This window comes from Salvelinus namaycush, chromosome 3, assembly GCF_016432855.1.
Source record: "Salvelinus namaycush isolate Seneca chromosome 3, SaNama_1.0, whole genome shotgun sequence".
NCBI lineage: Eukaryota > Metazoa > Chordata > Actinopteri > Salmoniformes > Salmonidae > Salvelinus > Salvelinus namaycush.
The window spans coordinates 956070-973967 of record NC_052309.1 but is presented as its reverse complement, the minus strand read 5'-3'; the positions used below and the strand labels follow the sequence as shown (position 1 = coordinate 973967).

The 17898-nt window shown below is 46.3% G+C and overlaps 1 protein-coding gene across 1 annotated transcript in view; it reads right to left on the bottom strand.

Annotated features, from left to right (window-relative positions):
• Positions 1–2667: 2667 nt before the first annotated feature.
• Positions 2668–17898, bottom strand: part of LOC120044168 (coronin-7-like) — a 69114-nt gene continuing 53883 nt past the window's right edge. Inside the window, exons 8-9 of the mRNA XM_038988753.1 lie at positions 2906–2992; positions 2668–2762 (exon numbers count right to left, since the gene is read on the bottom strand). Coding sequence (XP_038844681.1) covers positions 2676–2762; positions 2906–2992 — 174 coding nt within the window. The 3' untranslated portion in view covers positions 2668–2675. The remainder of the gene's footprint in view (positions 2763–2905; positions 2993–17898) is intronic.

Genomic DNA, 17898 nt, shown 5'->3' with positions numbered 1-17898 from the left:
ATAATGATTGTGTGTGATACCTCTGGAAACAGTGTTTCAGAGAAACTACACATTCCTAACTCTTCTTCAAACAGGTTGTTTCCACCTCAATAAAGACAAATGTGCTCATACCAAAATAACTTATGAAACAGTATTTGATAGTGATATTTTAGAAGCCCAGGAAAATGACTAAAAGAGCTGACGTCCACTACTTGTGGTCACTGTAGGCTACGACTTAAAACACTATAGTGCTGTTCAGAGCCCTCTAAACATCTTGGGGGGAAAAAGGGATACATTTCACTTACCAAAACATATTTTGCATACTACTTTATGAAATCTGAGTGTTCACTATTGAGCTGATTTGGAGAGCTGAAAATATATTTGATTTCTACAGTGAATAGCTGAGGAGAGCATCAGACACCACAAGGAGGAGATTCCAGAGACATCCAGAGGCTTACAGGCAGCCTGATATCTTCCACAGTCAAACTGACAGGAAATGGAGATGAGTTGTTCATTGGGAATGGCAGGAGGAGGGAGGGAGGTGGATGGAAGAAGGGATGGAGGGAGAAATGGAGAGAGGAAAGGAGGGAGGGAGGGAAAGAGACGGAAAGAGAGGGGCCGGATAGATGGATATGCAGGCCTCTTGCTGTGTAAACTCCCAAACGACTCTCACACAAACACAGATTCCCAAAGCAGGAACATTCCTATCAGTGGCATTCTGAGGAGAATGTCTCTCTGTCTTGTGTGCTAGTCCTGCACCAGTAAAAGAACTGGAACTATGTCACACTTAGCTATAACTGTCCCTGTAAAGTTCTTCACAGATCACACATCTCAAACTCACCCCATGCCTATACAAACACACACACCCCTCATCCACCTCCACAGTACAGTTACTGGGTGACAGGTTGGGCCTGGGGCACCAGCCAAACACCTGTCCTGAAGAACTGAAGCAAGGACCAGAACCACTGATGATCAGAACCAAGGACCAGAACCACTGATCAGAACCAATACCCCTGCTACCATAGAAGTGGCACAACAGAGCAACTAAGCAGCACAAACACATCATCCCATGTCTCTCTCTCTGACCGCCAGCCAGCACTCACTCACTCACTCACTCACTCACTCACTCACTCACTCACTCACTCAACTCACTCAACTCACTCAACTCACTCAACTCACTCAACTCACTCAACTCACTCAACTCACTCAACTCACTCAACTCACTCAACTCACTCAACTCACTCACTCACATGCAGAAGGAAACGCTTGTCGCCTGGCCAGGGTTGGTCGTTGGCTCCTGCAAACCTGTTTACAGTAACAAAGAGATGCATGGTTCACGCCCACAGAGGGACTCCAGCACCATTTCTCCCTCATTCCCTCCCTCCCTCTGGAGCCCGGCCACGCTCCCTCTCTCCTCCGCTCCTCAGCAGACGCGTTTGGAAAAATAAACGCAGGGAGTGGAGGATTGGGAGAGGTCAGAGGAGAGATTGGGAGAGGTCAGAGGAGAGATTGAGAGAGGTCAGAGGAGAGATTGAGAGAGGTCAGAGGAGAGATTGAGAGAGGTCAGAGGAGAGATTGAGAGAGGTCAGAGGAGAGATTGAGAGAGGTCAGAGGAGAGATTGAGAGAGGTCAGAGGAGAGATTGAGAGAGGTCAGAGGAGAGATTGAGAGAGGTCAGAGGAGAGATTGAGAGAGGTCAGAGGAGAGATTGAGAGAGGTCAGAGGAGAGATTGAGAGAGGCCAGAGGAGAGATTGAGAGAGGTCAGAGGAGAGATTGAGAGAGGTCAGAGGAGAGATTGAGAGAGGTCAGAGGAGAGATTGGGAGAGGTCAGAGGAGAGATTGGGAGAGGTCAGAGGAGAGATTGAGAGAGGCCAGAGGAGAGATTGGGAGAGGTCAGAGGAGAGATTGAGAGAGGTCAGAGGAGAGATTGAGAGAGGTCAGAGGAGAGATTGAGAGAGGCTGGTGGCCAATGTGAGTGTGTTTATCGCACCATGGGGAACAGTCCATTCCTATTCAGGCTTCCTCCAGCGAGTAACGTAGCATAGTAGTGTGTGTGTGTGTGTGTGTGTGCCTGCTTTCTTGCAGACATGTGAGCACGCACTGCTACAATGACCTATAACCCCTCACCCCGTCCCCTGCCCAGACAGACAGACTTGTCTTTGAGAGGACGGAGGAAGGAAGAGGGGCTCCTCTGTTTGGGACAGGACCCAGGAAATGCTCGGAATGTAAAGAGGTACTGTCATAAGTCTGGGGGGTCCGAAATCTCAGCATTCTGAGGCTGTGTCCTAAATGGAACGCTATTCCCTATAGAGTGTGCTACTTTGGACCAGAGCCCTATGGGCCACACTCAACAGTAGTGTACTACATAGGGAATATAAGGTGCCATTTGGGACACAGACTAGAACATGTAGGGGCCTAGACACAAGCCACACACATATCAAACATAGGCTTATGTGCAGTTTGTACTCATACCACAACAGGCTGCAGAGTAAATGTACACTGAACATAAAGACACACTGCATATCATAGATATCCAGCTCTCATCCGTGGCAAACTGGGTGGGGGGCCGGCTCCTGGACACTCCAACACACACACACACACACACACACACACACAAGAGTAGGCCTATGGCAAGGCCCACACACACACACACTCCTAACACATACAGACAGACTAACAGCATGGTCAATGTGTACTCACCCATTGGAGGTGCCCAGGTTGGCAGAGCCCAGAGAGGATCCCAACTTCCTGCTGTCCCACAGTCTCACCTCCCGACCCCGCATCTGTACACATAATCATGTAGTTTAATAAATACACTTTATAACACACAGACACACGACCATGCATCTGAACATAAAATCATGTCACACACAAACAAACAAAGTCATACACACACTTAAAAATGTGTGTGTAGTAATGTCGTCACCTGATCGAAGCCAGTGGTCAGTATGTGGTCAGAGTCCTTGACCCAAAGGATTCGAGAGTCCTTGTTACTCTGAAGTCCCTGGGCACTCTGTAGAGACACACAGGAGAACACAGAGTTTGATTGAATACCTGGGTTAGGTTAAGGTCACAGACAGAGAGGCAATGAGGGAGAGACACATTGAGCAACTTGTTATGGCTAAGAGTCATGATGTTTTACAGCAAATATGACTCAAACAACATGGACGTTACAGTTACAGTAGTAGAGGTGAAGACGTCACAGGTACAGTAGTAGAGGTGAAGACGTCACAGTTACAGTAGTAGAGGTGAAGACGTCACAGATACAGTAGTAGAGGTGAAGACGTCACAGATACAGTAGTAGAGGTGAAGACGTCACAGATACAGTAGTAGAGGTGAAGACGTCACAGTTACAGTAGTAGAGGTGAAGACTATACTACTACTAGGCGTCTTGCTGATAAACGTGTTGTTGACAGCGAAGGACGGTGTGTGAGATCAACATTAAGATAATGACAAACAATGAGAGATCGTCTCAAAAGAGGACAGCCTGGAGAGGACAGCCTGGAGAGGACAGCCTGGAGAGGACAGTGACGACAGAGTGATTGACAGACTGACTCATCCAAAGTGGAGGGGAAACAAGAGACTGTTCTCTAGTGCTGCTTGTGAGAGATCCACAGAGGACAAACCAGGACTTGTCCAAATGAAATAATGAATGAAAGGCTTGTTATTGTTGTTGAACCAGACTAGGTGACTTCTGCCCCCGACACCAGGTTCTATTACTGCTATGACAGAGTCTCTATGTTACTGAAACACTGCTACCATGGAAATTGGTGTCAAAACAACATTGTTAGAACAACATTGTTGCACCATAAGATACTGTTAGACAGGGCTGCCCTGAAACTGACACAGGGTCAGGGAAGAGGAAGGATGTAACAACTGAGCTTAGCTTTTGCGTAACGGCACGGTAGCTTAGGTGTCATAACAATGTTGTGAGAATGTTAGACATGGTTCCTGCTCCCTTGACACTGATACAGGGAAGAGGAAGAGTGACTAACAGCTGAAGTTAGTTTAACGGTACAGTAGTTGTCACAACATGCCTAAAGATCTTCAGTGGAAACTGATGTCAAAACAACGTTGTTGGAATGTTCCTCGGGGCTGCTGCTCCCCTGACATTGATATGAGGTCAGGGAACTGGAAGGGTGACGAACAACAGAGGTTAGGTTGGCCTAATGACACAGATCTTTAAGTCTGAAAAACACAGACAAGCCCCCTGTGCATCTGTCTCTCTGTGTGTCTCTGTCTGTGTCTGTGTCTGTGTCTCTGTCTGTGTGTCTCTCTGCCTGCCTGCCTGCCTGCCTGTCTGCCTGTCTGCCTGTCTGCCTGTCTGCCTGTCTGCCTGTCTGCCTGTCTGCCTGTCTGTCCTCATCCATGTGTGTGTCTTCCCATGTCTGCCTGCATTTCTGTGTGTGTGTGTGTGTGTGTGTACAGTACTCCAGTTACGCTGAGAGCCTCCTCTGGGCTTTGAGTTAACAGGCTCAGTGGAAGTTTCCACAGAGCAAGCCGCTGGGCTTGTCCCCCCCCAAATTACTGTTGTCGTTTTTTACCACCCGTCTGTCGCCGTGCCAACCCTTGGAGGAGCGTGACACCACAGCTGTGCAACAACAAGGAGAGGGTTGACACGTGTGTGTGCTGTGTGTGGTGACATCTCTAAAGAGGGCAGTCGTCGCCCGGGCGCTCGCACAGCGACACTAATCACCTCGTTGCAAGGCAGAGGAAAAACAAACACGTGGAATACCCGAGCTGCCGTGTAGTTAGAGTGACAAGGCCTCTCACTGTCAACTGTGGGAACCCCTCATTCAAGAAAATGGTTGAATCCCAAGGCTTTTTGTCATGTATGGGACTGAACCAACAGGTTTATGAAAACAGGGGGTGCAAGTGGAGGAAAGAAAAAACAAACCTGGGGTAAAATCTGAGCTGCCGTGTAGTGCAGAGCTTCTAGATTAAAGTTTGAGTGTCAGGCCAGGACTCACTGTGGGAAGATCCCCGTTTTAGAATGTGTGGCAGTCCCCAAGGTCATCCATCACATATGAGACTGAACCAACAGGTTGAAGAAAACAGCGGTGAAAATGAGACATAAACCTCTGCTCAAAGAGCTCTCCACATGTGCAGGGTGGGACCCATCACACATATGGGCCCTATCAGGTCTAATTAAAAGCCCACTTCCCCTCCTCCCTGCTCTCCCCCCTCCCTGACGTCTCCCTCACCACACTCCCAGCCTTGTGGTTTGGGGATCAACTGCTGAGGGGGATAGAAACATGGTCTGGTTCATCTTTACTTCTTCATTTAAAAGCTTCATTGCGTTTTTCTCTCCATGGCTCTTCTCCACTGGTTACATACGGAGGACAAATGACACACACAAGTAGAGAAGTACACACGTGTACACACACACACACACAATCAAATAGACAAAACACACTAATGTGCACTCACAAACACACAATCCTTCAGCCATTTATAGATCTGGTTGGTTGCACAGTAATTCAGCCTGTAAAGAAATGTGAGAATTGACAGATTGTAGAAGCTCAAGGCCTTGCGGGAGGATAGGTCGGTACAGGGAGGTGGACGTTAGTTACACTTTGGAAATGTGTTCTCTATTGATTTCAATGGAAAGGAATCCCAGTCGGTCCTCTCCCTCTCCCCTGGGCCATCACACCACACATGGCCCAACCAAAACAAAAGGGCTTGAGCCAGTTCAATACACCAGGCCAAGGCTGTGTGTGTGTGTGTGTGTGTGTGTGTGTGTGTGTGTGTGTGTGTGTGTGTGTGTGTGTGTGTGTGTGTGTGTGTGTGTAGCTGCTCTGCTCCTACCATGGTCCTGTCCATATCAATGTAGCATGAAATGCATATATCATTATCATCAAGGTTACAGGCTTGATTGTGTGTTTGGGCCACACTCAAGGTTAAAGTTAGATGTATTACACCTGACTGTGAAGCGTGTAGAATTTGCCACACACACACACACACTTCAATAGAGCGGTCTTTAAAGGAAATCCTCAGATGTACTGTCTCTTGGAGCAGCATACCAGGCCTCGTATCCAACATCATCTGTGAGGTATATGGAGAACTCAGCAGAAGTGTTGGGGTCTCGTATCCAACACCATCTGTGAGGTATATGGAGAACTCAGCAGAAGTGTTGGGGTCTTGTATCCAACACCATCTGAGGTATATGGAGAACTCAGCAGAAGTGTTGGGGTCTCGTATCCAACACCATCTGTGAGGTATATGGAGAACTCAGCAGAGGTGTTGGGGCCTCGTATCCAACACCATCTGTGAGGTATATGGAGAACTCAGCAGAAGTGTTGGGGTCTCGTATCCAACACCATCTGTGAGGTATATGGAGAACTCAGCAGAAGTGTTGGGGCCTCGTATCCAACACCATCTGTGAGGTATATGGAGAACTCAGCAGAAGTGTTGGGGCCTCGTATCCAACACCATCTGTGAGGTATATGGAGAACTCAGCAGAAGTGTTGGGGTCTTGTATCCAACACCATCTGAGGTATTTGGAGAACTCAGCAGAAGTGTTGGGGCCTCGTATCCAACACCATCTGTGAGGTATATGGAGAACTCAGCAGAAGTGTTGGGGTCTCGTATCCAACACCATCTGTGAGGTATATGGAGAACTCAGCAGAAGTGTTGGGGTCTCGTATCCAACACCATCTGAGGTATATGGAGAACTCAGCAGAAGTGTTGGGGTCTCGTATCCAACACCATCTGTGAGGTATATGGAGAACTCAGCAGAAGTGTTGGGGTCTTGTATCCAACACCAGCTGTGAGGTATATGGAGAACTCAGCAGAAGTGTTGGGGCCTCGTATCCAACACCATCTGTGAGGTATATGGAGAACTCAGCAGAAGTGTTGGGGTCTTGTATCCAACACCATCTGTGAGGTATATGGAGAACTCAGCAGAAGTGTTGGGGTCTCGTATCCAACACCATCTGTGAGGTATATGGAGAACTCAGCAGAAGTGTTGGGGTCTCGTATCCAACACCATCTGTGTGGTATATGGAGAACTCAGCAGAAGTGTTGGGGTCTCGTATCCAACACCATCTGTGAGGTATATGGAGAACTCAGCAGAAGTGTTGGGGTCTCGTATCCAACACCATCTGTGAGGTATATGGAGAACTCAGCAGAAGTGTTGGGGTCTCGTATCCAACACCATCTGTGAGGTATATGGAGAACTCAGCAGAAGTGTTGGGGTCTCGTATCCAACACCATCTGTGAGGTATATGGAGAACTCAGCAGAAGTGTTGGGGTCTCGTATCCAACACCATCTGTGAGGTATATGGAGAACTCAGCAGAAGTGTTGGGGTCTCGTATCCAACACCAGCTGTGAGGTATATGGAGAACTCAGCAGAAGTGTTGGGGTCTTGTATCCAACACCAGCTGTGAGGTATATGGAGAACTCAGCAGAAGTGTTGGGGTCTTGTATCCAACACCATCTGTGAGGTATATGGAGAACTCAGCAGAAGTGTTGGGGTCTCGTATCCAACACCATCTGTGAGGTATATGGAGAACTCAGCAGAAGTGTTGGGGTCTCGTATCCAACACCATCTGTGAGGTATATGGAGAACTCAGCAGAAGTGTTGGGGTCTTGTATCCAACACCATCTGTGAGGTATATGGAGAACTCAGCAGAAGTGTTGGGGTCTTGTATCCAACACCATCTGTGAGGTATATGGAGAACTCAGCAGAAGTGTTGGGGTCTCGTATCCAACACCAGCTGTGAGGTATATGGAGAACTCAGCAGAAGTGTTGGGGTCTTGTATCCAACACCATCTGTGAGGTATATGGAGAACTCAGCAGAAGTGTTGGGGTCTTGTATCCAACACCATCTGTGAGGTATATGGAGAACTCAGCAGAAGTGTTGGGGCCTCGTATCCAACACCATCTGTGAGGTATATGGAGAACTCAGCAGAAGTGTTGGGGTCTTGTATCCAACACCAGCTGTGAGGTATATGGAGAACTCAGCAGAAGTGTTGGGGTCTCGTATCCAACACCATCTGAGGTATATGGAGAACTCAGCAGAAGTGTTGGGGTCTCGTATCCAACACCAGCTGTGAGGTATATGGAGAACTCAGCAGAAGTGTTGGGGTCTCGTATCCAACACCATCTGTGAGGTATATGGAGAACTCAGCAGAAGTGTTGGGGTCTCGTATCCAACACCATCTGTGAGGTATATGGAGAACTCAGCAGAAGTGTTGGGGTCTTGGACTATTAAACACATACCAAGCCAGATATTTCTTAAGCAACGTGGACACTAAACAAAGACAGAGATGATAACTCCTTAGTAAGATACACAACACAGCCACAATGAAAGGGGGATGTTTCAAATTGTACAGTACCTTGGCAATGCCTTATACTATTGTACAGTACCTTCTCTTGGTTGGTGTTGAATGTTGCGATAACGTTAGGACAGTGTTGTCTGAAAGCAGCAGTGTTGGCCCTCAATCTTACTGGCAGCCACTGTGTACCAGTGTATGATACAAGCTGTTTTAATACAGGAGAACCGTCAACACAACTGTCTCATTGTGTTTAACGTACCATCTATCAGCTCTATCTGTTGTTGTAATAACGGACATGTCCCACAGCAACTAAATGACTTAGTAATAACTGACAGACAGCCACTCCATGTCAAAGTCCCACAGCAACTAAATGACTTCGTAATAACTGACAGATAGCCACTCCATGTCAAAGTCCCACAGTAACTAAATGACTTCGTAATAACTGACAGACAGCCACTCCATGTCAAAGTCCCACAGCAACTAAATGACTTCGTAATAACTGACAGACAGCCACTCCATGTCAAAGTCCCACAGCAACTAAATGACTTAGTAATAACTGACAGACACTCCATGTCAAAGTCCCACAGCAACTAAATTACTTAATAAACGAAATGCCTTGTTTTTGGCTCAGTGTAGTTAGGATACTCTCAGGCCTGAGCTGGGGAAGATGCCCAATGGCGCAGGCCGGACAATGATGCCAAGATGCACTAGCATGCACACACACACACACACACACACACACACACACACACAGGGCACTGTCGTGATCTCTTCTCTCATTTTCCTCAGTTAAAGTCACATACTGCTAAAAAGAGAACAGGCCTAAAGATATAGCCTTGGAAACATATGCCTTACATCAAATCTAAAAAGACGTGCCTTGACCTAAATGACAGAGTAGAGTAGAGGGCAGTCTCAGCCAGATGTCACCCTGTGTCTAGGCTCTTGTGACAGAGTTACGTACACGCAAGATTCCATTCTGGGTGCAGAGATTACCCTCTGTCTGACCTGTAGAGTATACCTGCATCCCAAATGGCACCCTATTCCCTACGTAGTGCACTACTTTTGACCAGAGCACTATGGGCCCTTGGGATCGGATCAAAAGCAGTGCAGAGAAGTGTGCAATTTGAGACAGAGACAATGTGATTTACCATGACAGCAGCTTTCAACAGACAGCTCCAGGATTGAAGGCAAATAAACGGCAGTAATATCAAACAGAACACTGTGCACACACACACACACACACACACACACACACACACACACACACACACACACACACACACACACACACACACACACGCTAGCCCTACATCTAACAGTCTGACGGTGATGATGTCACTGTGTCCATTGTCCATACTAGATCTGATGGCACGCGTGCCTGACAGAGTCTCAGACACATGGTGATGTCATAATTCAGCAGCGCTCGCTGACAGCAGCGGCAGTGGTTGTGCAGGTGTGTATGTGTGTGTGGGAGGGACACTGAGGCCAGGGGTGCCCTGGGCTATCCATCAGGCTATGGAGCTCCCCCTTTCTTCCCAGTCTCCCTCCTGTCTCCCCAAAAATGGTGTTTCAGATTTAGGGTAGGGGTTCTTGCCTGTCGGCCACTCAGCCTACAGAGAGCAGGGCTGTTGCTGACACCACAGGGCCCACAGAGAGCAGGGCTGCTGCTGACACCACAGGGCCCACAGAGAGCAGAGCTTCTACTGACACCACAGGGCCCACAGAGAGCAGAGCTGCTGCTGACACCACAGGGCCCACAGAGAGCAGGGCTGCTGCTGACACCACAGGGCCCACAGAGAGCAGGGCTGCTGCTGACACCACAGGGCCCACAGAGAGCAGGGCTGCTGCTGACACCACAGGGCCCACAGAGAGCAGGGCTGCTGCTGACACCACAGGGCCCACAGAGAGCAGAGCTGCTGCTGACACCACAGGGCCTACATAGAGCAGGGCTGCAGGTGACACCACAGGAACCACAGAGAGCAGGGTTGCGGCTGAGCTGCTGCTGACACCACAGGGCCCACAGAGGACACAGCATCTGGACATCAGGCTGTCCAGAGGAACGAGTGGTATGTTTTCCTTAGCAGCAGAACAAAGAGAAACACAGAGCTCTGAGTTTTAGGAATCCACTCTCAGGAAGAGAGGGAGTGAAGAAGGAGGGAGAGAGTGATGGTGCGTGACTTGGAGGGTCTGAAGGGGGACGTAGAGAGGAAGAGAGGAGGACAGGGCTCACCTGCTTCAACGATGGGGTCATTTGGGGTCACAGACGGACCAATTCAACGGGAGAGGTACTTTGGAAGTGACGGGAAATGACATCATTAAATTGTGAGGCGAATAATAATACAGGTGTTGATGACAAAACGTAGAATTATGAAAAGAGAGGAAAGACTGGTCTCTACATGTGAGGAAACAGTCACAACTCTGTCGGAGTGAGTGAGTGTGTAGCCTACTTCTCTCTAAGTGAGGGAGGGGAAGTGGAGATCACCCCCCAAAGAAGGATGATCCTGTAATAACAAGGCAGGTATAAAAATGTGAGGTGATTTACAATGAAAGGTGGTAGTCCTATTAGACACTCTGAGACAGACAGAAGACGTCTCCAAAAAAGACCCAGTCAGCATCTACCTCAAAATATGATGGATTTATGAATCTATTTAATGTCCCTCTCCCAATAAAAACACAGGAGCCTTCTCACTCCCATTCTCCTTACGTATTAGCGAGCGGAGCTTAACCAGACAGAGAGCACATCTGTGTCACTCAGAGAGAATGTTGTTTCACCCACCAGGACTGTGTATCAGGTGTCAATGAGCACATATGGGAACAATTGCGCTCTCCCTTCCTCCCTCCCTCCCTCTCCCCCGTTCCCTCTCAAATTCCATGTGCTCACTGGGGCCATAAGTATGTTATGATGAGTACCAGTCCTGTAGAAATTGTTTAAACTGGCTTTCTCCCGCTGCTTATTTTTCCTATAGATCACATGACTTTGATATAGATGATTGATAGATGATATAACTTTAATGTCACATTGCCGTGATGGTTGTAGTACTAATGGATAACAAGGGTCATCGATCAGTGGTAGAAATCTCCCCTTCATTCATCACTATTAAAATAAATGTATTTGTTCTTGGTTTTCATTATCCTCTCTACACGTAATACAGGTTCAATAAAACACTTTCTTTATCCAGGAAATACAATTACAGTTTTAAAAACTCTCTCGAAAACCTCATGTCTAAAATGTCACTTCTTAAAACCTAACCCTAACCTTATACCTAACCTTAACCACACTTCTAACCTTATGCCTAACCTTAACCACACTGCTAACCTTATGCCTAACCTTAACCACACTTCTAACCTTATGTCTAACCTTAACCACACTTCTAACCTTATGCCTAACCTTAAATTAAGTAAACAAACAGCATGCATTTTTACGATATAGACAATTTTGACTTTGTGGCTGTGGTAACAAGTGACAACCGTTAATAATGCCTCCTGCAGTGCTGACAGACCAGGCATCCGTTCCAGACCTAGCTAATCAAACTGCCCAGTGTTCTGATTAAAGGGACTGTGTCCCCCTGCCTGGTCTGCTCTGCTGCACAGAGCTGCTGTGGTGGAATTGGAACCTGATTACTGCCTCCGCCTCCGGACAGACCAGCGACCAGAAATACTGTATTCCAGACCTGGGTTCAAATACTACAGAGCATTTTATTGAGCTACGTGGAGTTGGACAGGGTTTGCAGATGGGTGGGGTTTGCTCCTTTGTGACTTTTCCCATTGCTTCCCTTGTGCCAGGCAAGCTCAATCAAGCACAGCCAAAGTATTTGAAAGAAAGCAAATACTACTTGAGCCCAGGTCAGCTGTACTGTCAAGAATCAGACATACCCTACCCCAGCTGCACTCCTTCAACCCTCAACCAGCTCCTCATTTCCCCTCTCTTCCACTCCTCTAATGGAGCCATCCCTCTTTCCCTTCATTCACCCTCTCCTTTAATCAATAACCCTCACCCCATTTCCTTTGCATCATCTATCCTTAAAACAGACTGATTCCACTTTATTCTTTTCATGTACAGGCAATTTGTTCTTTCACTAACTATTTGACTTTCATGTACCACCATTTTCTTTTTCATGCCCCATTTGCGCCATTATTCAGACTCAGAATAGGGCTGGCCTATTCACTGTCTCCAATTTGATTCCCTCTTTTCACAGAAGCCAGTAGACCGGCCGCAAATAGGACAGGGGGGACAGAGCGAGGGACAGAGCGAGGGAAACTGGGGAAAACGGGAGGAAGAAAAAAACATACAAATCAAACCAGCCAATTTATTCTTTCATTTCCTCTCCCGCTGACCACCACTTTTTCAACCATTAATTGGAAACATCTTCCAGTTCCCGCCCTCACTTTGTCTCTCCTCAAACTCTGAACCCACAGATCTTTCTTTATTTTTCTCTACCTCTCATTCCCTTCTTCTCTCCACCTTTCGTTCCTCTACTGAAAATAAAATCAGAGGTAAGCGTCAGAACAACGATTCATATCTATTAGAAGGCTAAAGCCTAGATGATGGGGGGGGGGGGGGGGGGCAGCTGAAACAGCAGTGACTTGAGTTTTGGCCTCGTCGTACACCGTTGGGTCAAACCCCCCTGACACACTAATACACATGGGAGGGTTTAGTTACTTAAACTTGAGCTTAACATCTCAGCTTCAAATCTTTGAAGAAATTTACCTCAGAAAAATACACTTATCTTACTGCTTGAGATATCTAGACAGTGTTTCCACTATATGCATTTTAAATCATTGCAAAATATATCTTTTTTTTTTGTTGAGGGGGGGGTAGTTTTCATAATGATAAAAGGTTTTCAGTGTAAACTTAAATGACTAAAACCAGATGTAAAGTACGTAGAGAAGATAATTGACCTACACATTTTTAAATAAGATCACCTTCAAGAACTAAAAAACACCAAAATAAAAACTAAAAAGTCTGGGAGACCTCTAATTCCAAAATGGCATGGCATGGGGCCCCCATTGATTTGATAAAATGTTTGAGACACTCAGATGGCATAAGAACAAGGCATAAACCATGGGAAAATGTGTATAACTGCAGAAAATTTGCTTTAAAAAAAGCTAAATGTTGTTTCTCAGCCAGAGACCCCCACCTTTTATTCACTAAATTTGTCTGCTGTTGTCTTCATGCCATTCTCTCCACCTCTCTCTCCCCTGTCTTTCTAGGAGTGAAAGTTACAAATACTAAAGAGATGGGAAAAAATATGATATGAACCATAGAGACAGTAGGAGGGCTGTGGGCCATGGCTGTAGGCTGCCATCACGGGAATAGTGATATGGCCCTCAATGATGCTCTGTGTGTGTGTGTGTGTGTGTGTGTGTGTGTGTGTGTGTGTGTGTGTGTGTGTGTGTTGCCAGGATAAATATAGTATACAGCGTGAATGGGATATCCAGAAGGGTTTTCCCTCCCAGCTGTTTGTTTCCCCCAGACTGCATTCCCACAGCCTTCCTGGGAAAAAGTGTGAAGTGGAGGAGAGGAAGAGAAGATAGATGGAACACAGAGAGGGGGATTGGAGAGAAGAGGAATGCTAGTGATAGAAAGTCCTTGGTGGCCAACTCATGATGTAAACAGAGGATATCCCAGTGTCATCCCACACACACACGGTACCAGTCAAAAGTTTGGACACACCTACTCATTCAAGGGTTTTTCTTTATCTTGACTATTTTCTACATTGTAGAATAATAGTGAAGACATCAAAACTATAAAATGACACCTATGGAATCATGTAGTAACCAAAAAAGTGTGCAAAGCTGTCATCAAGGCAAAGGGTGGCTACTTTGAAGAATCTAAAATATATTTTGATTTGTTTAACACTTTTTTGGTTACTACATGATTCCATATGTGTTATTTCATAGTTTTGATGTCTTCACTATTATTTTACAATGTAGACAATAGTAAAAATAAAGAAAAACCATTGAATAAGTAAGTGTGACCAAACTTTTGACTGGTACTGTCCATACACACACACACTTTATATCTGCCATTTAAAAAGAGTTGTGATCCTGAAAGAAGAAAACCTTCTATTATATAACACCTTTATACCGGCCCATGGGACGCAAGTGCAGATGTGCCCCAGATATTACCACACATTCACACCAGTGCCAAGCCACTGACTAAATAAAACGCTGCGTTGGTCAGGCTCCATTATGCACACACATACTACTCTACTCTGAGTGTGTTTTAGAATTAGCAAGGAAAGATTTCCATCTTCAATTACAGGTCTCTTCAGAGAATGATTGGCAGCCGGGTTAGTTTCCATTTCGCTAGGGGACTTTGAGAGATTGACGGCCACTACACCGCCTGCCGCAAAGACGTCACTCACTGTTTGGTTTCAGAATGGGCAAGAAACAACACTAGCCTTCAGGATCCTTCAACCTGGTGGTAAAATAAAACAGGAACAACACTGGCCTTCAGGATCCTTCAACCTGGTGGTAAAATAAAACAGGAACAACACTAGCCTTCAGGATCCTTCAACCTGGTGGTAAAATAAAACAGGAACAACACTGGCCTTCAGGTTCCTTCAACCTGGTGGTAAAATAAAACAGGAACAACACTGGCCTTCAGGTTCCTTCAACCTGGTGGTAAAATAAAACAGGAACAACACTGGCCTTCAGGTTCCTTCAACCTGGTGGTAAAATAAAACAGGAACAACACTGGCCTTCAGGGTCCTTCAACCTGGTGGTAAAATAAAACAGGAACAACACTGGCCTTCAGGTTCCTTCAACCTGGTGGTAAAATAAAACAGGAACAACACTGGCCTTCAGGTTCCTTCAACCTGGTGGTAAAATAAAACAGGAACAACACTGGCCTTCAGGTTCCTTCAACCTGGTGGTAAAATAAAACAGGAACAACACTGGCCTTCAGGTTCCTTCAACCTGGTGGTAAAATAAAACAGGAACAACACTGGCCTTCAGAATCCTTCAACCTGGTGGTAAAATAAAACAGGAACAACACTGGCCTTCAGGGTCCTTCAACCTGGTGGTAAAATAAAACAGGAACAACACTGGCCTTCAGGTTCCTTCAACCTGGTGGTAAAATAAAACAGGAACAACACTGGCCTTCAGGTTCCTTCAACCTGGTGGTAAAATAAAACAGGAACAACACTGGCCTTCAGGGTCCTTCAACCTGGTGGTAAAATAAAACAGACAGGAAGAGAGGATGAAGAAAAAAAGCTGAGTTCTGAAAAGAGATCATCTATCCTTCAATAAAGAGGGTGGAGGGGGTCATAAGGAGAGATCCAGGGCAGGTCATAAGGTCTGTTTTTTATTTAACCTTTATTTAACTAGCCAAGTCAGTTCAGAACAAATTCTTATTTACAATGCCGGCCTACAAAAGGCCTCCTGCAGGGACGGGGGCTGGGATTAAAAAATACATGTATTTTTTAAATCATCAAATCAAATCAAGTTTATTTTATATAGCCCTTCGTACATCAGCTAATATCTCGAAGTGCTGTACAGAAACCCAGCCTAAAACCCCAAACAGCAAGCAATGCAGGTGTAGAAGCACGGCGGCTAGGAAAAACTCCCTAGAAAGGCCAAAACCTAGGAAGAAACCTAGAGAGGAACCAGGCTATGAGGGGTGGCCAGTCCTCTTCTGGCTGTGTCGGGTGGAGATTATAACAGAACATGGCCAAGATGTTCAAATGTTCATAAATGACCAGCATGGTCAAATAATAATCAGGAGTAAATGTCAGTTGGCTTTTCATAGCCGATCATTAAGAGTATCTCTACCGCTCCTGCGGTCTCTAGAGAGTTGAAAACAGCAACAAATATAGGACAAAACACACATCACGACAAGAGACACCACAACACTACATAAAGAGAGACCTAAGACAACAACATAGCATGGCAGCAACACAGCATGGTAGCAACACAACATGACAACAACATGGTAGCAACACAACATGGCAGCAGCACAAAACATGGTACAAACATTATTGGGCACAGACAACAGCACCTTGGAAAGAAAGTAGAGGCCACAATACATCACACAAAGCAGCCACAACTGTCAGTAAGACTGTCCATGACTGAGTCTTTGAATTAAGTGTGAGATAAAACTGTCCAGTTTGAGTGTTGCTTGCAGCTTGTTCCAGTTGCTAGCTGCAGGGAACTGAAAAGAGGAGCGACCCAGGGATGTGTGCACTTTGGGGACCTTTATCAGAATGTGACTGACAGAACGGGCGTTGTATGTGGAGAATGAGGGCTGCAGTAGATATCTCAGATGGGGGGTGTGAGGCCTAAGAGTGTTTAATGAATAAGCATCAACCAGTGGGTCTTGCAACGGGTATACAGAGATGACCAGTTTACAGGAGTATAGAGTGCAGTGATGTGTCCTACAAGAAGCATTGGTGGCAAATCTGAGTGCCGATTGGTAAAGAACATCTAGCCGCTCGAGATCACCCTTACCTGCGGATCTATAAATTACATCTCCGTAATCTAGCATGGGTAGGATGGGCATCTGAATCAGGGTTAGTTTGGCAGCTGGGGTGAAAGAGGAGCGATTACGATAGAGGAAACCAAGTCTAGATTTAACTTTAGCCTGCAGCTTTGATATGTGCTGAGAGAAGGACAGTGTACCGTCTAGTCATACTCCCAAGTACTTGTATGAGGTGACTACCTCAAGCTCTAAACCCTCAGAGGTAGTAATCACACAGGTGTGGGAGGGGCATTCTTCTTACCAAACCACATGACCTTTGTTTTGGAGGTGTTCAGAACAAGGTTAAGGGTAGAGAAAGCTTGTTGGACACAAAGAAAGCTTTGTTGTAGGGTGTTTAACACAAAATCCAGGGAGGGGCCAGCTGAGTATAACACTGTTCAATAAGGAGAGATTCAGGGCAGGTCATAAGGTCTGCTGAATGTGTAGTGTGCAGGCTGGGGCTGTATTGGCCCTGTAGTTTGTCCACAAACCTGTGGCTAAAAATACAGACAGGAAAATGGAGGACAGGTGGTCCAACTACCTCCGTGCTGAACGTAACGGCAGCAGGCGCTCTGAGCTCCGGCTTTCCCACAGGTGTAGGCTTTCAGTAGCTGGCACTCGTCTTCAAAACCCTCCTCCGCTACTCTCTTTTATTTCCTGGAGGATATCATCCACCTCTTCCTCATCTGTTTACCCAGGATTGTTAAAGAACGTAAATAAACAATGAAGTCCTATGTGAGTTCCCTAAAATGCCAAGTATTGGCGATTCCAAATCAGGACTTTAGTTTATTGCCTACAAGTCCAAGTTACTGTGAGTAAATTCTTGCCATTCAGTACATGCATCCTCCCAGATACACAAACCAAAACACCCCCTCCTCCCAGATAACCTATACTGGTGGGATAGGGTGCTTAACGTGTTACCCCCCTCTTTCAATCGGTGCCACGTGATTTTTCTTGACGCAGACGAGGCAACTTTCAGAAATAGTCTCAGAGGCCAGGTCCCTCCATCAGACACCGTCATACAGCCACGTCTAGAAATCCTGGCTAAAGGGCAGCCAATTTGGGTTTTTGCCGACGTCCTTTTATGGTCAACTGGCCTTTCGGTTTTAACCATGGGTTTCCGGGACAAGCGTCAGGTGACAATGGCCCGCACACGACCACTGCCAAGAAGAACATA